General features: G+C 44.4%; 1 protein-coding gene and 1 non-coding gene across 2 annotated transcripts; both read left to right on the top strand.

Moving 5' to 3' along the window:
- Window positions 1–1,315: 1,315 nt before the first annotated feature.
- PSKH2 (protein serine kinase H2) lies at window positions 1,316–19,933 on the top strand. The gene is made up of 4 exons (XM_029063569.1): window positions 1,316–1,634; window positions 1,723–1,783; window positions 6,868–7,534; window positions 19,467–19,933. Exons 1-4 carry the CDS (start codon window positions 1,316–1,318, stop codon window positions 19,734–19,736), a joined length of 1,317 nt encoding a protein of 438 aa, XP_028919402.1. The 3' UTR covers window positions 19,737–19,933.
- On the top strand, window positions 4,681–4,818 carry LOC114811911. The gene has a single exon (XR_003759606.1). It is a non-coding gene; the product is annotated as a small nucleolar RNA SNORA7 (small nucleolar RNA).
- Window positions 19,934–25,653: the final 5,720 nt, after the last annotated feature.

Below are 25,653 nucleotides of genomic sequence, written 5' to 3'. Positions count from 1 at the left end.
ACTCATCCTATCCAGCCCTGATTACTGTATCAGCCTCCTTGCCGACCTCCCTGCCTCCTGTCTCTCCCCACTACAGTCCATTCTTCACTCTGCTGGCGAGATCATTTTTCTACACAAACTTTCAGTTTTCCACTTCTCAATTACATCCAGAGGTTGGTTGCCCACCCACCCCTGCATCAAACAGAAACTCTTTACCAACGGCTTTAAAGTCCTGCATCATTTTGTCCCCTCTTACTTCACCTCACTACAACCCAGCCAACACACTTCTCTCCTCTAATGCCAAACTACTCACTATACCTTGATCTCATCTATCTCGCCACTGACCTTTCTTCTACATCCTGCCTTCTCTCATCACATCCAACTGACAGTCACTCCTCTCTTCACCTTCAAAGACTTATTAAAAACCCGTCTCCTCCAAGAGGCCTTTCCTCTTTTCCTCTTCTCCCATTTTCTTTTGCGATGACCTTAAACTTGGATTTTCCCCCTTTATTCACCCCTCCCTCAGCACCATGGCACTCCTGAACATTTCCTTTATTTACTTAATTATATTAATGGCAGTCTCCACGTCTAGACTGTAAACTCACTGTGGGCAGAGAATGTGTGTACCAACTGTTATATTTGTGCTCTCCCAAGTGCTTATTACATGCATTCATTCGATGCTATTTACTGAGCGCTTACTGTGTGCACAACACTGTATTAGAGAAGCAACGTGGCTTAGTGGCAAGAGCCCGGCTTGGGAGTCAGAGGTCATGGGTTCGAATCCCTGCTCTGCCACTTGGCAGCTGTGTGACTTTGGGCCAGTCACTTAACTTCTCGGTGCCTCAGGTCCCTCATCTGTAAAATGGGGATTAAGACTGCGAGCCTCACATGGGACAACCTGATGATGACCCTGTATCTACCCCAGCGCTTAGAACAGTGCTCTGCACATAGTAAGCACTTAACAAATACCAGCATTATTGAGAAGCAGCATGGCTCAGTGGAAAGAGCCCGGGCTTGGGAGTCAGAGGTCCTGGATGTCCTGGGCTTGAATCCCGGCTTGGCCACTTGTCAGCTGTGTGACTGTGGGCAAGTCACTTCTCTTCTCTGTGCCTAAATTACCTCATCTGTAAAATGGGGATTAACTGTGAGCCTCATGTGGGACAACCTGATGACCCTGTATCTCCCCCAGCGCTTAGAACAGTGTTCTGCACATAGTAAGCACTTAACAAATACCAACATTATTATTAAGCGCTTGGAAAGTACAATTTGGCAACAAATAGAGACGGTACAGTGCTCTGCCCACAGTAAGCTCTAGGTAAATACGTTGGATCGATGGATGGATCGATGGATGGAGCTGCCAGAGCCGTCTGAGAAAGCCCAGTCTGGGACTGCCAGGGGTCACCAGGGTCTCGAGGCCCTCCAGGCTTCTCCAGGGTTTCAGGGTGTCCCCGCCCCGGGGCCTGCGGGTCAGGGTCGCCACGGAGAGGTGGGCGGGGGCAGGGCGGTCCCACGGAGCGGGGCAGGTGACCCCGGGGACCCTGGAGACCCCGGCTCCCTGCTGGCCACAGCATTCCCCTCAGCACTGGCAGGACAAGCCAGGCAGGGGTGGCCGGGGTCCCCGGGGGCTCGGGATGGGCTGCGGGACGAGCCGCAAAGTGTCCCCCGAGCCTCTGGGCCTGGGGAAGGTCCCGGGGGGCGGGGGGCAGCTCGGCCGGGGGGCGCCGGCCCGGGCTCCGGAGGAAGAGGCCAGGAGGGAGCAGGCGGCCAGGTGCCAAGCCCAGTTCGACCGCCGGGTCACCGCCAGGTAAAGCCCGCTCCAGAAAGCCGCGGGGGAGGCGGAGGGGGATGCTGATGGGGGTGCGGAGAGGGATGCTGATGGGGGTGAAGAGGGGGATGCTGATGGGGGTGAAGAGGGGGATGCTGATGGGGGATGCGGAAGGGGATGGAGAGGGGGATGGAGAGGGGGATGCAGAGGGAGTTGAGAGAGGTGCAGAGGGGGAGGCGAAGGGGGATGCTGAAGGGGGTGCAGAGGGAGATGCGGAGGGGGATGCGGAGGGGGATGCGGAGGGGGGTGCAGAGGGAGATGCGTAGTGGGGTGCTGATGAGGGTGCAGAGGGGGATGCGGGGGCGGGGGAGGGGGGAAGCAGTGTGGCTCAGTGGAAAGAGCCCGGGCTTGGGGGTCAGAGGTCATGGGTTCGAATCCCGGCTCTGCCACTTGTCAGCTGTGTGACTGTGGGCAAGTCACTTAACTTCTGTGTGACTCAGTTACCTCCTCTGTAAAATGGGGATTAACTGTGAGCCTCACGTGGGACAACCTGATTACCCTGTATCTACCCCAGCGCTTAGAACAGTGCTCTGCACATAGTAAGCACTTAACAAATACCAACATTATTATTATTATTGTTATGCGTAGTGGGGTGGTGATGAGGGTGCAGAGGGGGATGCGGAGGGGGGTGCGGAGGGGGATGCTGATAGGGGTACAGAGAGGGATGCGGGGGAGATGCGGAGGGGGCCGCAGAGGGGGATGCTGATGGGGGTGAGGAGGAGGATGTGGAGGGGGATGCTGATGGGGGTACGGAGGAGGATGCGGAGGGGGATGCTAATGGGGGTGAAGGGGGTTTGCTGATAGGGTTGCAGAGGAAGATGCAGAGGGGGTTAAGAGAGAGGTGCAGAGGGGGATGCGAAGGGGGATGCGGAAGGGGATGGAGAGGGGGATGCGGTGTGGGATGTGGAAGGGGGTGCAGAGGGGAATGCGGAGGGGGATGCAGACGGGGATGCAGAGAGGGTTAAAAGGGGGGCTACGGAAGGGGATGCGGAGGGGGATGGAGCGGGGATGCTGATGGGGTTGTGGAGGGGGTGCAGAGGAGGATGCAGGGATGCAGAGGGAGTTGCTGATGGGGCTGCCGAAAGGAGTGCAGTGGGATGTATGGAAGGTTGGGGAGAGGGATGCAGAGGGGGATGTGAGAAGCAGCATAGCGTAGTGGATGGAGCACGGGCCTGGGAGTCAGAAGGTCCTGGGTTCTAATCCCAGCACCACTACAGGTTTGCTGTGTGACCTCGGGCAAGTCCCTTCACTTCTCTGTGCCTCAATTCCCTCATCTGTAAAATAGGGATTGAGACTGTGAGTCCCACATGGGACAGGGACTGTGTCCAACTCGATTTGTTTGTATTCACCCCAGTGCCCGGCACATAGTAAGCTTTTAACAAAATGCCATCATCATTATTACTCTTGGTGAGGATGAAGAAGGGGATGCAGAGGGGGATGCTGATGGTGATGCAGATGGATAGGGGGCTGGGGACGGACCTACAGACAGACAGACATGCAGACAGGTGGCCCGGAGGGGCTGGGAGCAGCAAGAGGTGGGTGGGGAGGAACAAAGGGGTGGCAGAACCCACCCAGGTCAGGGGGATTCAAGCTGCCTCCTTCGGGCAAGCGCACGATCGGGACTGGCCGCCGGAATAATAATAACGATGGTATTTGTTAAGTGCTTACTATGTGCCAAGCACTGTTCTAAGCACTAGGGTAAATACAAGGTAAGCAGATTGTCCCACGTGGGGCTCACAATCTCAAGCCCCATTTTACAGATGAGGTAACTGAGGCACAGAGAAGTTAAGTGTCTTGCCCAAGGTCTCACAGCAGACAAGTGGTGGAGCTGGGATTAGAACCCACGACTTCTGACTCCTAAACCCGTGTTCTTGCCACTAGGCCATGCTACTCCTCTGCAGAATGAGACCAGGGCTGGAAACCAAATCTGGGAGGAATGCCTGGGGTTTCATCAATCAGTCAATCCACTGATTGAGCTCATATTGCGTGCAAAGCTCTGTACTAAGCGCTTCCGAGAGTAGAGTACAGAGTTGGTAGACACTTCCCCTGCCCACAAGAAACTTCCAGACTAATAATAATAATGTTGGTATTTGTTAAGCACTTACTATGTGTAGAGCACTGTTCTAAGTGCTGGGGTAGATACAGAGTAATCAGGTTGTCCCACTTGAGGCTCACAGTCTTCATCCCCATTTTACAGATGAGGTAACTGAGGCACAGAGAAGTTAAGTGACTTGCCCATGGTCACACAGCTGACAAATGGCAGAGCTGGGATGAGAACCCATGACCTCTGACTCCCAAGCCCGGGCTCTTTCCGCTGAGCCATGCTACTAGCTGGGGAGACAGATGGTAAAAGAAAATACTGGTAAGGGAAGAAATTGAGTTTGATGATATCAACATAAATGTGGTAAGAGGTGGATTAGTTGGACTAAACTGCAGAAGGAGGGATTTAGGGCAGACTTGGAAAAGGCTTTGACCAGCAAGGGAGTGAGAGTGGGACTGGCCTTTGGCTATAGGATATACTTCAAGGTGTGATCATCAATAAGTTAGTTTCTCTTTGGTCTGAGATGCTTGGGATTTCCCTTTTGTGTCCCACACTGTAGTTTAGCAGAGAGAAACAATTCTAGACTGATCCAAGTGCCACCTCCCTTGGTGTGGCGGATAACAAGATGCTTGGGATTTCCCTTTTGTGTCCCACACTGTAGTTTAGCAGAGAGAAACAATTCTAGACTGATCCAAGTGCCACCTCCCTTGGTGTGGCTGCTCCTCTGTTGCCTTGGGGCTCTTTCTTAGACTCAGTACTCTCCATTCAAGGCACCTGTTGGGAAATTGGGTGGAATCTCAAGTTCAGGGCTTTTGGGGTGGCTAAAGGAAATACTCCCCTCTCAGGGTCACACCTGGAGAGTTTCCAGTACTCTACCAGTCTTGACTATGGGAGGGAGAGTCAAGCGGAGGCATATCCATTCCATTCCTAGCTTGGCCAGTGGCTAGTGAGTGGAAGGCAATCTGCTACAAGTCAAAACTCACCTGTGTTGGGCAACAGCAGCATGGGAGAGAGTTGAGCGCAGAGACTCATTTACTGCACGGAAGGAGGCAATGGTAAACCACTTCTCACCCCATCTCCCCCGCCCCCAGTCTCTCTGCAATACAAGAACCGGAGAGGAGCCCGGGTCGCCCTTGAGATTGTCCTACAGCCGTGTTCGGCTTTGCCATCTGCAGGCCCCTCTCTGGGAAAGGCCTCGCAGTAGGTAGAATAGGTAGAGGAAGGAGCAGGAGAGCAGCTTCGCCCCAGCATGGACCGCCGTGCTCTGCCTACAGCAGGTGTTTAATGAATACTGTTGAAGTTGGAACTGATACACATTTTTGAATTCTATGGATTTCCTTAAAACATTGAGCCCAATTCTCCCAGTGCCTGAGCTTATTAGGATTTTAGGTACATTTGAGGGGCATTACCATGGCATAGTGGATACAGCACAGGCCTGGGAGTCAGAAGGTCATGGGTTTTAATCTCCCGTCAGCCACTCGTCTGCTGTGTGACCTTGGGCAACTCATTTCACTTCTCTGGGCCTTCTCTGTGGTCAGGGAATGTCACTGTTTATTGTTGTATTGTACTTTCCCAAGAGCTTCCGTAGTTTTACCAAGAAAACCCTATGGATACACTACCAGAACGACTGCAGATGGAAGTGGGGTGTTCTGGGAGAGATGTGTCTGGCATCGCTATGGGTCGGACAAGATTCAACAGCTTAAGACAACAGCAAAGGAAATACATTATTGTTTGGTTACAGTATGGGAGAACAGCTATCTTTATTTGAGGGGAGAAAGACCCTGGCAATGCCCTCTCCAGGGCAAGCTAGGATTCATGGCTGCTGTTCAACCACTTAAGGCCTGGAGGGTATTGGGATGGCAATTGGTCTGCTCGGCATCTCCTCATCCCATCTGGGTCTGTCTCATTTGCTGCTTTTATCTGGGCTTAAGTCTTCTGCCAGTTCTTAACCTCCATGACCCATTCTCACTCAAATAATTTGAGTATTAAAGCAGCTTACCAGTGTTTAAAACAGCATCAATATTTGTTTTTTTTCCAAATTGTTAATCTGCCAGAGAATGATGATTAATTGAGATAACAAATGGATCTGTCTTACACTTTGAGGGCAGAGCTTTAAATTATTATTTCCAGAATGCTTTTTATCTCCATTAGAATGAGTGAAAAAAATCATTTGGGCAGGCTGCAAAGTGGCAGACATTAAAATTCCAACTGCCATCAGGCCCTCACTGACTGTCCATGTGATTAGAAACCAAAGTGGATAGGTGAGAAAGATAAAGAGAGAAGACTGGGAAAATGTACCCATCATCATTTCTTCAATAAGCAATAGAAAACTAAAGAATAATGAGGCAAAAAGGGAAAACTAGAAAATAAAAAAGCTTTATGCTGCTTTAAAACACAGATCCACAACTCTGAGATGGGATTCCTATACTACTACATCATTCTTCACATGGGTGACACTATTGGTTTACTACTTCAAAGAAGGGTTAGTACTGACACATTCCATTTACTAAAGGAGAATTCAGTCCCTACTGACTTTTACAAGGCCACCTAGCACATCAGGGACACCTCTCTGGCAGAGACAGAAACAGGCTCTAAATTCCCAACTGCTCATTCTCCTTTTATCCATAATGTGTTTTCAAACAACTTGATCTTTCATTTTATTATCTAGAACGTTGTATTATTTGCTAATGAGAAGCTGTGTGGCCTAGTGGATAGAGTACAGGCCTGGAAGTCAGAGGACCTGGGTTTTAATCCCACCACTGCCACTTGTCTGTTGTGTGACCTTGGGCAAGTCACTTCACTTTTGCACCTCAGTTACCTTACCTGTCAAATGGGGATTAAGACTCTTAGCCCTGTGTGGGACAGGGACTGTGTTCAATCTGATTTATTTGTGTCTACTCCAGTGCTTAATACAGTGTCTGGCACAGAGTAAACACTGAACAAATACCATAAAAAACTGCTTAGTGCTTAATGGTGCCTTGTATTTAGATTATATTAATCACAGATTCGTTTTTCTTTTCAGATACGACATCAAGGCTGTTATTGGAAGGGGTAACTACAGCAGGGTTATCAGAGTGGAACAGAAGGCTACCAAGCAGCCTTTTGCCATAAAACTGATTGAAACCAGCAGGAGGGAAGGCAGAGAAGTGTGCACATCTGAATTGAGTGTCCTCAGGAGGGTCAGCCACTGCAACATCATCCAGTTGATAGAAGTCTTCGAGATCCGGGATCGTGTGTACTTAGTGATGGAGTTGGCTACCGGAGGAGAGCTATTGGACCGAGTCATCGCCCAAGGGTCTTTCACAGAACGGGATGCTACCCGAGTTCTCCAGATGGTTGCTGATGGAATAAGGTACTTGCACAGTTTACGGATAACTCATCGGAATCTGAAACCTGAAAATCTCCTGTATTATCACCCGGGGGTGGAGTCCAAGATCTTGATCACGGATTTTGGGTTGGCTAGTTCTGGCAAAGCGAGCAGCAACTGGTCCATGACCACTCTTTGTGGGACTCCAGAATACATGGCGCCTGAGATTTTGCTAAGGAACCCTTACACCAGTGCTGTGGACATGTGGGCTCTTGGGGTAATTACTTATATTTTACTGAGTGGCATGTTGCCTTTTGAGGATGAAAATCAATCAAGGCTTTATAGAAAGATTCTGAAGGGCAAATACAGCTACACTGGAGATGTAAGTAACATTTTGGATCTTGTGAAATTTATTGAGAGGAAATATTTGACCGGATTAATCAGTCAGTTCATTCATTCTATTGTATTTATTGAGCACTTACTCTGTGCAAAACACTGTACAAAGCACTTGGGAAAGTACAATATAAAAATAAAACTGACACCTTCCCTGCCCACAGTGAGCTTAGTCTTTAGAGCTTAAATTCTAGAGTCATACAGTCTACCCTCAATTATTCAATGGTATATACTGAGCACTTACTGAGGGCAGAGCACTAGTACAAAGTGCTTGGGAAAGTACACTATAATAGAGATGGTAGATGTGATCTCTCCCCTCTAGGAGCTTACAATCTAGTGGGGCAAACAGACATGAAAATTGGGGAAATAGTAGAGTAAAAGGATATGTACCTTAGTGCCGTGGGGCTGGAGTGAATATCAAAGTGTTTAAGGCATACCATGGCCTATAGGGAAAGGAGAATAGAGTAAATGAGGGCTTAGTCAGGGAAGGCCATTTGGAGCAGATGTGATTTCAGGATGGCCTTTGAAGTGAATCTGTCCACCTATTTGTTTCAAAGCAATTAATTTGTTTGTCACCACATGCATCCCAGAACAGCTGGATATACAAGTGTATACAGCAGTATCCTCAGCATGATTCCTAAGCGTTTGGTGAGAGATTTTCTACTTTCTGAGTGATTACCGACCTCCCTTCTCTAGCTCTCTAGTAGAGCATTGTTATCGCAGTGAGATTTTCAGTCTCTCTGGGAATTTCAAAACTTTTTTAACCCTCCAATTTGAAAGGATTGTTAATTGATGATTCTCTGATTAAAAAATGTGAACTGTTCAAATGGCATTGCATTTGGGAAAAAAAATTAGCCCATTCACTTTAAAATTAATTGAGAGAAAACTAATCTTTTCATCTTATCTGAATCTTAGATCAAGAATACTATTGCAGGGTAACTTTCTCATTAGCCCTTCTCTCTGGAAATCCGAGGTAAATATCAAGTATTCATCTGTGGGGAAGGAATGTAGTTTCTTTCATAAAGACACAGTGAATAAAGACAGAAATAAGAATGATACAGAAAACAAATGATGTGATGTGAAATGTTTAGGACTTCATCAATCTCAAAGTTTTAAGTAGGAGCCTCTCCTGTGAATGAAATATAATCCCACTCCCACTCCAATAATAAATTACAAAAGATAGATTGCCTTTTACTGATTTGAATGAACCTCTCTCCTAGGTTACTGCTGATCAGGAAAGACCAAACCACTGATCTTAATTTTTTTAACTCTTTGATTCCTTGTACTGTTTGGGGAAAAGTAGTGGCTGAGTACAGATTTTCAAAATGTATCTGGCAATCTAACCAATTGACTTTTTTACTAGGATATGAAAATAGCCAAACCTCAACTTTCTGGACTCAAATTATTCAAAATTTCTGGTATCCAAAATTTCAAAAAGGACATTTTAAAACTTTTCTTCTCCCTTAACATTAAGTTTCTAGGTGCAATCATGTCTAATGACTGTACTAAGTGCTTGGGAGAGTAAGTTTACCAGTAGCAAGTCTTCAGCTAGTACTTTGCCAAAGCAGCGTGGCTCAGTGGAAAGAGCACGGGCTTGGGAGTCAGAGGTCATGGGTTTGAATCCCGGCTCTGCCACTTGTCAGCTGTGTGACTATGGGCAAGTCATTTAACTTCTCTGTGCCTCAGTTACCTCATCTGTAAAATGGGGATTAACTGTGAGCCTCACATGGGACAACCTGAAGACCCTGTATCTACCCCAGTGCTTAGAACAGTGCTCTGCACATAGTAAGTGCTTAACAAATACCAACAATATTATTATTATTATTATTTCACAGTCTTTAACCCTTTGTTCTGACCTTCTGCATCTGTTAGATTGCCAACAACCTGAAGGTAGGGATTAGGTATATTAACTCTATTATACTCTTCCAAGTGCTGGAGCTCTATAAACTGTATGCATAAATACTACTGATAGATTGATATGTCCCATTTCAGTACACTATATAATAGCTGCTTGGGAATCTTGTTGTTAACCATTATCCTCAGATGTTCCACCCAACAAAGTTGTGCTGTAATGAACATTTCCTCTATGGTGATGCTTAATTGCATTCCAGGATCTTATGGTGGAGAACCTTGCACTGCTATTTACATAAAGCTCATAGGGGATACCAATAAAACTGCTGGAGAAGGTGGTTGGGTTTTCTGTGTGGGTCCAGGTCCCACAGCCAGAGCTGCTCTGTAGTTTGGTATGAAGCTTTTGCAGACCACAGGGTAAAGCTGGCATAGAGTCCTGCATAAGATGAAATCCTGAGCTTCAGGAATGTATTTCTATATACTGATGCCTGTTTACTTGTATTGATGTCTGTCTCCCCCTGCTCTAGACTGTGAGCCCATTGAGGGCAGGGATTGTCTCTCTATTGCTGTATTATATTTTCCAAGTGCTTAGTTCAGTGCTCTGCACACAGTAATTGCTCAATTAATATGATTGAATGAATGAATAAATGTGGACTGATCCTTGTTGGTCCCAGGACAGCATTCTGAGCCATCTCTTTCTTGGTGTTGGAATATTTGGGAGTGGTAGAGGTTCGGAGAAGTTAAAGCCCCATCAGAGAGGCAAAAATCACTTTTCAAATTCAAAGCAAAATTTCTGTTTTACTGAATTTGACTAAGAAGCAGCCCTCACCCTGTCCTTTATAACCCATTTAAAAAAAAAATTTTAAATGGTATTTGTTAAATGCTTGCTATGTGCCAGGAACTGTACTAGGCACTGGCATAGATACAAGCTAATCAGGTTGGATGCAGTCCATATCCCACGTAGAGCTCACAGTCTTAATCCCCATTTTACAGATGAGGGAACTGAGGCACAGAGAAGTGAAGTGATTTGCCTAAGGCCACACAGCTACCTGTGGCTGTGCTGGGTTTAGAACCCAGGTGTTCAGACTCCCAGGTCTGTGCTCTATTCACTAGACCACGTTGCTTTTCACGCTGCTTCCTCCCACCATCTGCAATCCACCTTCCCTGCCCTGCCTCTTGACTGGGAGCAGGAAAGACAGTGGAGAGAGGAACTCCACGTAGTGAGATCTGCAGGGGCATTAGGATCTGTTCCTGGGGTGGTGGTGGGCAGCTGCAATCAATAGATCATATTTATTGAAAACTTACCATGTGCAGAACACTGTACTAAGTGCTTGAGAGAGTACAGTATAACAGAGTTGGTAGACATGTTTCCTTCCCACAGTGACCTTATTGTCTAGAGGATGAGACAGACAATATAAAGTATGGCACAGTAGGGGAGGAGTTGATCAGACACTCAGGAAGTGTGAGGGGGTGAGTCCTGAGTGTGGAAAGCTGATAACTGCCAGGGAGAAGGGGAAGGAGAGAAGGGGATGAGACATGGAGGTTTACCAGTTCTAATCGCAAGAGTTCTAAAATGAAATAACATAGGTTCTTAAGCCAAAGTGGTCCTCTGCATGTAGACCTTGGGGAGCCATAGTACATGCATCAGAATGGGGTAATGGATAAAGCATAGGCCTGGGATCAGAAGGACCTGGGTTCTAATCCTAACTCTGCTACTTGTCTACTGTGTGACCTTGGACAAGTCACTTCACTTCTCTGCCCTGCAGTTACCTCATCTGTAAAATGGGGATTGAGGCTGTGAGCCCCATGTGGGACAGGGACTCTGTCCAACTTGATTTTCATGGATCCACAACAGTGTTTAGTACAGTGCCTTGCACATAGTAAGGGCTTAACAAATACCATTATTATTATTATTATTATCATCAGAAGCTTCAAAAAGCTTCCAAAATGTGCATTCCTGTATCCAAATTCTGGGGGCTTTTGAACCATGAAAGACTCATTTTTCTGGTAAGGGCCATTCTCAGCCATTAAATACTTTGTCTACAGGAATACTTCTCTGTTCCTTCATCTTACTGGGAAGGGCTGCAGATAGCCCCCTGGGGAATGGGCCCCTCAAAATCCGGGACCCTCAGGGCGGCCACCCCATCTGCCCTGCCTGACTTTCCTATTTACAAGAGAGGCATAATAATAATAATAATAATAATTATGGTATTTGTTAAGTGCTTACTATGTGCCAAGCACTGTTCTAAGGGTTGGGGTAGATACAGGCTAATCAGGTTGTCCCATGTGGGGCTCACACTTTTAATCCCCATTTTATAGATGAGGTAACTGAGACACAGAGAAGTTAAGTGACTTGCCCAAGGTCACATAGCAGACAAGTAGTGGAGGCAGGATTATAACCCATGTTCCCTGACTCCCAAGTCTGTGCCCTTTCCACTAAGCCACGCTGCCTCTCTAATGAGCATGAGACATGAGCTAATGTTATCAGCAAAATTGCCAGCAGCACTAGCTCACTATCTATCTTTAGCTATTGTTAGGGGTAACCTGCCCTCACATTTTAATCTAGATATCTTTTGTGATATGCTCCATCATAAACATTACTTACATTCCAATAAAGGAGGAAAATACTCCTACTTAAGTCATTTCTAGAATGACGTCACCTGCAAGATGATTTTGCCTAATCTATATTTAAGAGGATTAGTGCTTTCATTTTTTCCTTATGTATGCTGGAGAGTAGTTCACGAAGTCTTACATCTCTTCGATGTTATTTGATTACAAAATAAAATATTTAAAATGTAAATATTTAAATTCAAAATATGTAAATATGAAGACATTGTTGGAAGGTCTTCTCCAGCGGGAGTTACCCATTAAGTTTCAACTATGGACCAAGCTCAAAGAACAAGCCATCATACAGAGGCTACAATCTCTTCATCTTCCAAAATCCTGGCTCGTTTCCTGGAGCATATGATAAAATGAAAATACTCTAACTAATAAGGAGCAGCATGGCTTAATGGAAAGAGCACGGGCTTGGGGGTCAGAGGTCATTGGTTCTAATCCCTGCTCCGCCACTTATAAGCTAAATGACTTTGGGCAAGTCACTTAACTTCTCTGGGTCTTAGTTACCTCATCTGTCAAATGGAGATTAAGACTGTGAGCCCCACATGGGACAGTGTGACTACCTTGTAACTACCCCAGTACTTAGAACAGTGCTTAACAAATACCATTATTATTATTATTGTTATGAAGGGCAGTGCACTGAGAGTTAATTACCTAGAAGTCTGCCACTGCACATTCTGCAAAACTGGATAATGTTTATCCCAGGACTTTCCCCTAGGCGAATCAAAATCTAAGGAACTAAATAGGGTAAAGGATGAATTGATGTGATTTGGTGATTTGGAGTTGGGTAATAATAAGCAAGATGAATGGAAGAGAGGATGTAGAGATTCAGTGAAACAAAAGCAAAGAGATCTTGATGTAGATGGCTGAGGTGAAGGAGTGGAGATAGATCAGGTGCACTGTGGCAAATTCACTTTTTTATGGTGTTAAGCACGGTGGGGTGGATATGAGCAAATCAGGTTGGACACAATCCTTTTCCCTCATTGGACTCCCAGTCTTAATTCCTATTTTACAGATGAGAAAACTGAGACACAGAGAAGTGAATTGACTTGCCCAAGGTCACACAGCAGACTTGGATTAGAACCAGGCCCTTCTGACTCCCAGGCCCATGCTCTATCCACTAGGTCACATGCTCTAGAAACCATAACGAGGAAGAAAAATTTGAACATCAGCTGGGAGATTTCAAAAAATTCACCCTCATGTCTACTGTAGGATGGGGACACTCTGGAGAAAGCAGTGTTTCTACAGGCCAATTTGCAGGGCTTGCGAGATCAGGTCTCAGATATTCTCCTGCACTATACGGTTTTGAGCAATACAATCCAACTGCCCTTCTGCAGACATCTCCACACATCCCAGGCCACCCCTCCACGTCTGTCTCATGGCAGCATCATCCCCCAGTGCCCCACCTTTCCAGCTTGTCATTGCTGAGGACTGGCTGGTGGGCACTGAGAAGACTCAGCTTCCCCTCACTCTTCCGGGGCCTTCCCTCCTGCCATATCATACATGCTCTGTCCACCTCCTCCTCCTCTGCCCTAACTCCCTGCCCTCCTCCTCCTCCTCCATTTTTCACCACTTGCCCAGACCCATCTCCCTCCCCCTGGCTGGCCTGGGCTCCAGTCTCTCTCTCTCTCCTTCATCCGCCAGCCTGACAGCTGCCTGTCCGTCACCCAAGCCTGGTCAGCAGGGGACTGTAAAATGCGATCAATCCATGTTTGTCCCAAGGTTCCCACAGACTTGAGCTTCAAGTGCAAAGAAAATCTATGAAGTTTATTAAACATAACTCTGTACTTAAAACAGTGTTCAGCACACAGTGAGCTCTCAATAAATATGATTGATGGAGCGATTCATAGATTCAAATTTAGATTCCTACACCCTCATCAAGTTCTTGAGAGCTAATTAATATGTCTGAGTTGAAAAAGAACTTAGTTTTGGTTCTTCTTGAGAAGCAGTGAGAAGCAGAACTAATGGAAAGAACCTGGGTTCTAATCCTGGCTCTGCCACATACCTACTTTGTGACTTTGGGCAAGTCACTTCTTTTGTGCCTAAGTTCTCTCATCAAAACCTGTTCTCCCTCCTACTTAGACTGTGAGCTCCATGTGGGACCTGTTTATCATGTATATACCTCAGCACTTAGTACAGCACTAGGCATGGAGTATTTAACTATTATTATTATTATCATCATTATTATTTATAACTAAGGCTGCTGAGCTGGAAGTCAGAGAACCCCAATCACAAGCTCTCCATAGGATTTCTTCTTTAGTTATGAAACATCCTCCCTCTCAGCCTCCTGTCTCTTTCCAACCTCCTCCTCCTCCTCATCATCATTAATAATAGCTACCTTGATTGAAGCCCTTTTCTAGGCTGTAATGGTAGTAGTAGTAGAAGAATTGACTGCCCACTTGGTGCAGTAAACTATATGGCACCCTGCAGTGCACAAAAGAAGTAAGCCATGGCCTCCTCCCTCAAGGAGTTTAAAGTCTATTGGGGAGATAAGTTGGCTTGCCTTGTCTTATGTCATAGAGTCATTTCTGACCCATAGCAACACCATGGACACATCTCTCTCAGAATGCCCCATTCTCCACCTGCTATCATTTTCGTACAGTATCCACAGAGTTTTCTTGGTAAAAACATGGAAGTGACTTACCACTGCCTCCTTCCACGCAGTAAACTTGAGTCTCCACCCTCGACTCTCTCTCCCCTGCCGCTGCTGCCCAGCATGGGTGAGTTTTGACTTCTAGCCGATTGCCTTCCACTCACTAGCCCCTGGGCAAGCTCGGAATGGAATGGCTGTGCCTCTGCTTGATTCTCCCTCCCATAACCAAGACTGGTAGAGTACTGGAAACTCTACAGGTGTGACCTTGAGAGGGGGGTAAGAGTCATAAAACATAAAAGAGTCATAAAAGAGTGTGGATACAAATAAGGAACTGAAGATTAAATGCCTACAAGAAAAATGAATATACTGACATGCCCAGGAGTTCTAAGGAATCTGAAGGGATGGCATAAAAGAAGAGGCATTGTTCCAGGAAGGCCATTTAGAGAAGCTGACTTTAATAGGGTTTTGAAGATGGGATGGGAAGGGATGGGATTTGGTGGACTTGAGGGGAGAGGTAGTTCTGTCCAGCTGGATCCAGGAACATTCTCAATTGCTGGGTTCTGAGCAAATAAACCAATTATTCAAGAAATTTGTTTTTCATATTAAGTATATCAATATCCCTTTCCAGTTCCTAAATTCATTAAGCTTTATAACAGTGCTTTAGGTTTGTAGCAGGAACACTCCTTTCCTCCCTCAACTCCTAAGGGGATTAGAAACCAGCTAATGCAGGGGTCTTCCAGGCCCACAGCTGGCCTGGGCAAGGAGCAGCTCCCGTGGGTAGTCCAAACTGCAGTGGGTTCCCCTGGCTTCCACCCTTGAGGCATGTCCACAGAAGTTAGCAAGAATACCAATAATCATTTAAATTAATCTTAAATTCAGCATAGACAACAAGACAAGTGAACTTTGCATAGTTCAATTATGAACTGCAGTTCCATCTAAGTAGGTAGAAGGGTATCTCTGTGGCAGAGGTTGCTACCACTCAAGAAGAAACTGGAGGGCTGGGCTTCTAAGGGTACTCAAAGGAGCCAGTTACACTCCAAAAGAGAATTAATGACCAGAGAGATCCCTGCAAGCCTTCTGAGGGTTGGAAACATGGCCCAGGTGTTCCAAGCCCCGGAAGCCAAGAATCTGGGGGAGAAGGAAGGTTAAAGAGAATCTAACCATCAACACGTTGGTACAGAAACCTTTTCCAAGTGACCCATCTAGCAGGAAAGGTCCTGGCTTTATTAAACCACCTCTCCTCCAAGAGGCCTTCTCTGACCAGTTCCTCATTTCTTCTTCTCCCATTCCCTTCTATGCTGTTTTGGGGCTAGGATGTGTACCCTTCATTCAATCTTCCCTCAGTCCCATAGCATATCTAATGGCCTCTACTCCATCCTAATCCTCCTTGTCCTCTCAGCTGCCTTTCATTCATTCATTCAGTCAGTCAGTCATATTTATTGAGCATTTACTGTGTGCAGAGCACTGTACTAAGCACTTGGGAGAGTGCAATACAACAGACACATTTCCTGCCCCAAATGAGCTTAAAGTCTAGAGCAGGGGAGACAGACATCAATACAAATAAATAAATTTTGGATATGTACATAAGTGCTGTGGGACTGGGATGAGGGGAAGAGAAAAGGGAGCAAGTCAGGGTGACACAGAAGGGAGTGAGAGAAGAGTAAAGGGGGACTTAGTCTGGGAAGGCCTCTTATAGGAGATGTGCCTTCAGTAAAGCTTTGAAGGTGGGGAGAGTAATTGTATGTCAGATTTGAGGAGGGAAGGCATTCCAGGTCAGAGGCAGGACATGGGTTAGGGTCGGCAGTGAGATAGACAAGATCAAGGTACAGTGAGTAGGTTAGCATTAGAGGAACAAAGTGTGTGGGCTGGGTTGTAGGAGAGAAGCAAGGTGAGTAAGGAGGGACCAAGGTGATGGAGTATTTTAAAACCAATGGTAAGGAGTTTGTGTTTGATATGGAGGTGGATGGACAACCACTGGAGTTTTTTGAGGAGTGCAGTGACATGTCGAACTTTTTTATAGAAAGATGATCTGGGCAGCAGAATGAAGTATGGACTGGAGTGAGGAGAGGCAGGAGACTGGGAGATCAGCAAGGTATTTGATGCAGTAATCCAAGGGAGATAGGATTAGTGATTGCATTAATGTGGTAGTAGTTTGGATGAAGAGGAAAGGACGGATTTTACCTATGTTGTGAAGGTGGGATCGACAGGGTGATTGAGTATGTAGGTTGAATGAGAGAGAGGAGTCAAGGATAATGCCAAGGTTGCAGGCTTGTGAAACAGGAAGGATGGTGGTGTTGTCTACAGTGATGGGAAAGTCATGGGGAAGAGAGGGTTAGGGTGAGAAGATAAGGAGCTGTCTTTAACACAGTGGACCACCCCCTTCTCCTGGAAACATTATCCAATCCTGGCTTCACTGATTCTGTCCTCTCCTGGTTCTCCTCATCTCTCTGGCCATTAATTCTTTGTCTACTTACCAGGTCTCTCTTCTGCCTCCACTCCCTAACTGTGGGGAATCACCCAAGATTCAGTTCTGGATCCCCTTCTATTTTTCATCTACATCCACTTTCTTGGAGAACTCATTTGCTCCAAAGGCTTCAACTACCACTTGTATGTGGATAATATGCAAATCTACATCTCCAATCCTGAACTCTCTCCCTCTCTCTGGTCTCACATTTCCTCTTGCCTTCAAGACAGCTCAACTTGGTTGTCCTTCCATCACTGCAAGCTTAACATTTCCAAAGCAGAACTCATCTACCAACCCAAACCCTGTCCTCCCCCTGACTTTCCCATCACCGTAGATGGCACCACAATCCTTTCCACTTCACAAGCCTGTAACTTTGGCATTATCCATGACTCCCCTCTTTCATTCAACACATGTATTCAACCCTTTACTAAATCCTGTCGGTCCCACCTTCACAACATCAATAAAATCTGCCCTTTCCTCTCCATCTAAACTGCTACCACATTAATGTAATCACTCAACCTATCCTGCCTGGATTACTGCATCGCCTTTCTTGGTGACCTCCCAGGCTCCCGTCTCTCCCCACTCCAGTTCGTAAATCACTCTGCTGCCTGGCTCATTTTTCAACAAAAGTGTTCAGGACAAGTTGTCCCACTCCTCAAAAACCTCCAGTGTTTGCCCATCTACCTCCACATCAAACAAAAATTCCTCATCATTGGCTTTAAGGCATTACACCACCTTGCCCACTCCTTACAGCACTTATGTATATATCTGTAATTTATTAATTGCATTGATGTCTGTCTACCCCCATCTAGACTGTAAGCTTGATGTGGGCAGGGAATATGTCTGTTAAATGTTGTATTGTACTTCCCCAAGCTTTGCACACAGTAAGTGTTCGATAAATAGGATTGACTTGAAGTGACTATCAATAATTTTATTAATTTATTTATATTAATGTCTGTCTCCCCCATTACACTGTAAAAGTACTTTGGGCAGGGAACATGCCTATAGACTGTTATATTGTACTATCCCAAGTGCTTAGTACAGTGCTCTGAACACAGTAATGTCACAGTAAATGCGATTGATTGATTGACTGTCCACTTTGCCAGTAATAATAATAATAATAATAATAATGATGTTGGTATTTGTTAAGCGCTTACTATGTGCAGAGCACTGTTCTAAGCGCTGGGGTAGATACAGGGTAATCAGGTTGTCCCACGTGAGGCTCACAGTTAATTCCCATTTGACAGATGAGGTAACTGAGGCACAGAGAAGTGAAGTGACTTGCCCTCAGTCACACAGCTGACAAGTGGCAGAGATGGGATTCAAACCCATGACCTCTGACTCCCAAGCCCAGGCTCTTTCCACTGAGCCATGCTGCTTCTTTTACCCAAGGCAACCTATGGAAAGTACCTTTTGGTTGTCAATTTCATGAAATTTTACAATCACACCAGCATTACTTCTCCCATTGATAGCAGGGAAGTGGAATCCTGAAGAATTACATAAATACATTACTCATATTAAGCACTTACTATGTGCAGAGCACTGTCCTAAGCACTTAGGAGAGTACAATATAACAGAATTGGTAGGCACGTACCCTGCCTACAAGGAGCCTATAATCTAGAGGGAAGAGCTTACAGGTTTTATCAACTGGGTCACATGGCTGTTGTGCAGAAAGCTGCCCTGATGTCTCAGTAATTATTTTTATAGCAGCAAAAAGGATGTGAAGCCCTTTGGTTACAAAAACCTCATTGTTTTGTGTATTTCTTATTTTCCTTGCCTGGTGATGAGCTGCTCATTGAATAGAATACATTATAAAAACTCAATTTTATTCCCAATGCTTCCTCTGTTCACTGTGGGACCGGGGAAAGAAGAAGAGGGGATGGTTCTTTCTTTTTTATTGTAAGAAAATTTATTTCTTCACTGACATACCTTCAAAAGATAGAGGAGCCGTACTAGACACACTAGAAAAATAGACTTTTTTTTTTTCAGGCAAGGTGGGTGGAGCCAAAATAGCAACTTTTCTCATCTGCTTGTGATTGATAAGTCGTCCAGTTAGCTATTCACTACTGATATGTGCTTGAATTATTTTTAAAATACTGTAGTCATTGCCAATCAGAAGACCTGTAATGCCAAAGAGCTGAGCAGAGTAACTGAACTGTCAAAACCCTTCCACATTCTGAATCTCTGCTGTAATCAACTGGTTGAAGACAATGGGAACTCTTTGGGCTCAACAGAGAACCTCCCCATTAAAATGAACCAATTAGAGAAATCATACATTTTATCAGTTGAGGACCTTACAATATGTTTATTCTTGCAATGGTTTCCTACTGAAGAGGCCCTAATTTATAGAACCAAGTAACTACTAGCTCTGATATCTTTCCCCTTTTCTCTTCTCAGCCCTGGCCAAATGTTTCAAACTTGGCAAAGGACTTTATAGACCAGTTGTTAAACGTGGATTCCACTTTTCGCATGTCAGCAGGCCAGGCCCTGAACCACCCCTGGGTCTTGGCCACAGCGGCTACATCTTCCATGAAGAATCTTCACCGGTCCATCTCCCAGAACTTAATGCACAGGACGCCCATCCGTTCTCGGAGCTTGAAGTCAGCGCCAACTTCTGAGTCTTGTCATTCCAACAGGTCAAACCTACCTGAGGGAAGGAAACTATGAAAGGAGATATTTATCCTCGACCTTTCTCATGGGAATCCAGGCTACCCATCAAGGCATGTTTTCCCAGTGTGCATCCTTGGGTCTAGATGAAAACCAAGTTTTTGGAGAAGCAGCATTAACTACTTACAGGCCCCTAAATTATTAGTTAATTGCTACCTAAGATTATTAAATCGGCTTTAGTGGCCTCCAAGGATTTATGGACTTTCCCAAATATCTTACTTTCTCCTATAATATTGGAGGCATTTGAAAAATCTGGATTATTGTTTGGTGAAATATTAACTCAACTTTCTGCATCTATAATTTTTCTGACAGGTTTGACTATAGATGAAAACTGATGAGACAAATGTTAGTTATCTCGACCAAAGGTTGTTTTATAAAGGAAAGAAAATAAAAGTTTGGATAGTCAAAAATGTTGGGTATGCACTTGTCTGAAAAAGTAAACATTATGTTCAGTTATGGTTTTGAAAGCAGCGAGGCCTATTGGAAATAGCATGGGTCTGGGAGTTAGAGTCCCTGGGTTCTAATCCCCACTCTGCCCCTTGTCTGCTGTGTGACCTTGGGCAAGTCACTTAACTTTTCTGTGTCTCAATTTCCTCATCTATAAAGTGGGAATTAAATACTTTTTCTCCTTTGTACTTAAGACTGTGAGCTCCATGTGAGACAAGAATTGTTTTCAGCCTAATTTTTTTAGCTGCCCTAGTTTGGCGCATAGTAAATTCTCAATCAGTCAGTGAATGGTATTTATTGAGTGCTTACCGTGTACAGAGCACTGTACTAAGTGCTTGGGAGAGTACAACACAACAGAGTTGGTAGATGGGTTTCCAGCCCACAAGGAGCACACAGTCAAGAGGGAAGTTTACAGAGTAGAAGTTGGTTTGAAATGGAGGTGAAAAGGAAGAGGAAGACATAGAAGTGAAATAGTTGGGCTGTAGAGATAAGTAGATGCCAGTCTGAAAAAGGACAACATAGAAAGAGCCCAGGACTGTGAGGTAGAAGATCTGGGTTCCCAGGGTTCCAAGTTCTGCCAATTGCCTGCTGTTTGACCTTGGGCAAGTCACTTGTCTCAACATCTTAACAAATACTATGATTGTCATCATCATCATCATCATCATCATAATCACTAGTGTTTACTGAGCACCTATTGTATTCTAGCTTTTTAGTTGGAATCAAAGACATAGTCCCTGTCCTAAAGAAGCTGCGATTCTAATAGGGGAGGAAAGAGGAACAAATTTCAAACACACAACAGGCAAGAATTAAAGCATAGTTACAAATGATAAAAGCTAAAAGTTGACTCAGTTAATATTCACTAAGGTTAGGGGCACATGATCAGGTTGAGTGTTGAGCTTCAGTCATCTGGATTTATTTAACTCCCAATTACCTAGAGTTAACAATACTTTACTACAGAGCATCCTCCCAAAAAGGCAGGTGTGAAAAATTCTCAGAGCAATGAAGATTATAATTTCATATTTAACATGGGAGATGCATTACATGCTTTTTCACAGAAAACTCCTAATGTTATAATTCAGGTTCCTCAGCTGAACGAGAAGCTGTGTAAAGCATAAAACTGTATTATTATAATATAGCTTTCATTTCAAAATAAATATTTCAGACATAAGAAGGAACTATATCACTAGCATAGCTGAGTATTAATATTCCTAGGTAGTTGTTTAATAGTTAACTCTGGCTCACGCTTATTCTAAACAGCCAATATGAAAATGGGTGATTTTCAATTATTATGGTACACCAGAATTCCTTGAGACAGTCAACTATGATCTACTACCTGCTGATTACTGTAATTTAGTAGGACTCCAAGAAGAGGCAAGAGATTATATACTAATACACATGGGCCACACATTGTTGCAAACAACCAAATATTAATAGCATCTCAACTAAAAGTTGTCACAAAATTCTGTTACCTGGACAGTACACATCAGGATAATGGACATTAAGACAAATAAGTAGAAAATGAAATCAAGAAAGTATTAGACTCTTTCTGGGAAAATCAAATTTGGGACACCTTTGCTGTACAGCCATAAAGAAGGATCAAATTTAGGCACTTGCATTTAGCATTACAAAAGGAAATAGAAACTCAGTCAAGGATGCACTTGGAAAACATCTACTAATTCTGTTGTATTGTACTTTCCCAATTGCTTAGTACAGAGCTCTACACATAGTAAATGCTCAATAAATACCACTGATTGATTGAGGGTTCTGGTCCAAGTCACGATTAAACCAAACTCCCCAAACCAGACAAAATGAAAGCTGGGATTTAATTAGAATCACAATTGGGAAGAGGTCAATCTATCAATTAATCAATGGTATTTATTGAGCACTTACCATGTGCAGAGCATTATGCAAAGTGCTTCGGAGAGAAAATAACAGTAGTTGTGGAAGTTATTAAGCACTAGACTGCAAGATCATTGTGAGCAGGGAATGTGTTTATCACTGTACTCACCCAAGTGCTTAGTACAGTGCTCTACATACAGTAAGTGCTCAATAAATACAAGTGAATGAATGAATGAATTGTGCCATGTGCTAACCACTGATAACAATAGTAATAATAATTGTGGTATTTGTTAAGCGCTGGGGTAGATACAAGATAATTAGATTAGACACTGCCGTGTCCCACATGGGGCTCGCAGTCTCAATCTTCATTTTAGAGATGAGGTAACTGAGGCACAGTGAAGTAACTTGCCCAAGGTCACACGGCAGACATGTGGCAGAGCCAGGATTAGAACCCACATTCTCTGACTCTCAGGCCTGTAGTTTTTCCATCAGACTATGCTGCTTCCCTAGATCACAACAGAGTACTAAAGACAAGGCTTGCAATTTAATGTTTACAGTCACTGAGGTTTAAGACTATTAGGGCTAAACTAAGGATTTGATTAACAAAAGTTGGGCAGTTAGGCCTTTTTCTGAAACAAGTGCAAGGCTTGTGGGAAAAAGGCTGGGAATTTTGTTTAAAATAAGCCCCAAATTAAGATAATGAGCAAATTAAGATAAGAAGCCTCTCTAGCTTCCTTTTTACTCTAGATAAAGCTTAACAAAAAAGGGATATATTTACCATAGGAAGGTATCTTCTCGTTGAGTTTCAGGGTAACAGTTGCAGACAAGCAGTTAGGCAAGCCATCAGAAAAGTTCTCACAGCTAACAGGAAGTTCCAATCTCTCACTTCCCCTCATTCTGCTCTCTGGAGAGTTCCACTCTGTCTCTCCCACCCTGAAGGGATAGGACAGGAGCTTTGTTATTACTGGGGTGAGGTACCAGCCCCCACTCATAATATTCCAAACAATTCTCTTAGAAAAGTTTGTCCTCCTATCAGCCTTGTGACCTTGCTCTCTCAACACAAAGCAGTATGTATTTTTGCAAGATATGCAAACAAAATACAGCAACAATATGGCAAAACCAAGTTCAAGATCTTTGGAAGAGTGGTTTTGGTCAACTCCTTATGACTGTGAGACTAAGAACTGGGATTCGGGTCACGTGCTCAGCTTGGTGGTTAGGGTTGGAGAGTATCCTAAAGTTAAGAGTGGAAAAACGAGACACTGAGAATTCTCTAGTTGGGAATTCTGGTGTTGGAGTCGTCATGACAACTAGTCGATGTCGCTAATTATTTCAGGCTCCCTGAATTCCATTGTGCAAACTGGAGGAACAGTTTTCCCAACTCCTTCCCCTTACCCCTTTTCACAATTCCTTCCCCTTAGATAAGGGTCTGCTTATCCAGAAGTTGTTAGGTCACTGCCTGCGCATTTGCACTAGAGTGCTTGGATTTAAGCAATAATTTGAAACAACTCAAAACACGTACAAATCTCTCAAGTTTCTTAATGTTATTTTGGTCTAGTCAGAAACTGAAAGAGTTCCACTTATTTTCTCCCTGGTTCTCAGTTTTCCATCCCAATCTCTTTTATTCCAAAAATACAATCAATCCAACTGGTCTTAATTAAAATAAATGCTTGGGCAGTCCCCCAGGTTAAGTGTAGAACTGTTGCACACTTAGCCTTTCCTACTATTTGGTACATTTCAAGTGTTTTGGTGCTATTCTACCACCATGTGGGTGAGTTGAGAGAGTGCAGCATTGTCCAGGGTAAATATTTTAGATGACTTTTGTTTCCTTCGTTGAGCCCTAGGTACCGTAGGATTGCAGGGAAAGGGAGAACTGGAACAAATTAAACTGCCTTTTCGAAATCTCACTACCTATTGTTTTACATCTCTCCATTTCTGCTTTCCCCCCCCTACGCTTTGGTTATTTCCTCTCAACAGATGACTTTCATTTCCATGTTGCCCTTAAAGTCCCCTTTCCTCCACTTCCCTCTTGGATGAATATTTTGAAAAGAAGAACTGTCTTTCATTGAGCAATCCTTCAACTCCAGCAGGGGCATTACCTTTTGGATTTGACCTCTACAGATTCTTTATATCAGTTCTTCTTCCTGCAATTTCCTATTTTCTGTTTCTTGCACGCTAAATATCTTGAGGTTTCTCCTAAGACCATGTACAATACATTCCCATTTTGGAGTCAGACAAAGAGCCTTCCTATTCTGGCATTCTGTCTAACAGTGGCAACAGGATGCTTGGGGGAATGATATGACTATATGACGACTGCCTTTGTTACCTTACATTAGGATTTGCACCCTTTATTCACCCCTCCCTCAGCCCGATAGCACTTAGGTACATATCCATAATTTATTTATTTATATTAATGTTTGAATCCCCTCTCCAGACTAAAAGATCATATGGGCAAGGAATGTGTCTTCCAAATTTGCTATATTGTTCTCTACCAAGTACTAAGTACAGTGCTCTTTACACAGTAATTGCCTAGAAATAATAATGTTGGTATTTGTTAAGCGTTTACTATGTGCCGAGCACTATTCTAAGCGTTGGGGTAGACACAGGGGAATCAGGATGTCCCATGTGGGGCTCACAGTCTTAATCCCCATTTTACAGATGAGGTAATTGAGGCACAGAGAAGTTAAGTGACTTGCCCATAGTCACACAGCTGACAAGTGGCAGAGCTGGGATTTGAACTCATGACCTCTGACTCCAAAGCCCGTGCTCTTTCCACTGAGCCACGCTGCGTGATTATTGGTACAGAGTCCCATACTAAGCACTTGGAAAAGTAAAACAAATAGACATGATTCCTGCCTTCAAGGAGCTTACCACAACTCCATGTCCTACCTCTAGAGCAGTACCACCCTCAAGTTAAGACAGGATCAGAAAGAATGCCTGGCACATAATCATATTGATAATAATAGTAATAATTATGGTATTTGTTAAACACTTACTTTGTCTCATGCACTGTTTTAAGTGCTGGGGTAGATACAAGTTAATCAGGATGGACACAGTCCCTGTCCCACACGGGGCTCATAGTCTATATCCCCATTTTACAGGTGAAGTAACTGAGGCCGAGAGAAGTCAAGTAACTCCCTCAAGGTCACACAGCAGACATGTGGTGGAGTCAGAATTAGAAGCCATGTCCTCTGACTCCCAAGCCTGTGCTCTTGTCATTAGGCCATGTTGCTTCTTGGCAGATAACAAGCACTTAACAAATACCATTAGAAAACACAAAAACAATGAGGACTTGGAGTGCAGTCAGTCCATCAATATCAAGGCAGCATTGAAGCAGCGTGACTCAGTGGAAAGAGCATGGGCTTGGGAGTCAGAAGTCATGGGTTCTAATCCTGGATGCATTACTTGTCAGCTATGTGACTTTGGGCAAGCCACTTGCTTCTCTGTGCTTCAGTTACCTCATCTGTAAAATGGGGATGAAGACTGTGAGCCCCAAGTAGGACAACCTGATAACCTTGTATCTACCCTGGTGCTTAGAACAGTGCTCAGCACATAGTAAGTGCTTAACAAATACCATCATTATTATCATCATTAATATTATCTAAGCAATGCTTGTTGCATCAACCTTTTACTG

The sequence above is a fragment of the Ornithorhynchus anatinus genome, chromosome 4, assembly GCF_004115215.2.
Source record: "Ornithorhynchus anatinus isolate Pmale09 chromosome 4, mOrnAna1.pri.v4, whole genome shotgun sequence".
Taxonomy (NCBI): domain Eukaryota; kingdom Metazoa; phylum Chordata; class Mammalia; order Monotremata; family Ornithorhynchidae; genus Ornithorhynchus; species Ornithorhynchus anatinus.
This window is presented reverse-complemented; position numbering and strand designations above follow the sequence as displayed.

Bases quoted from the DNA above. Each gene is read 5' to 3' on its own strand.
- PSKH2 (XM_029063569.1), top strand. From the start codon at position 1,316: ATGGATCGATGGATGGAGCTGCCAGAGCCGTCTGAGAAAGCCCAGTCT. The intron at 1,635-1,722 runs GTGTCCCCCGAG...CTCCGGAGGAAG, and splicing joins GCTGCGGGACGAGCCGCAAA to AGGCCAGGAGGGAGCAGGCG. The intron at 1,784-6,867 runs GTAAAGCCCGCT...TTTTCTTTTCAG, and splicing joins GACCGCCGGGTCACCGCCAG to ATACGACATCAAGGCTGTTA.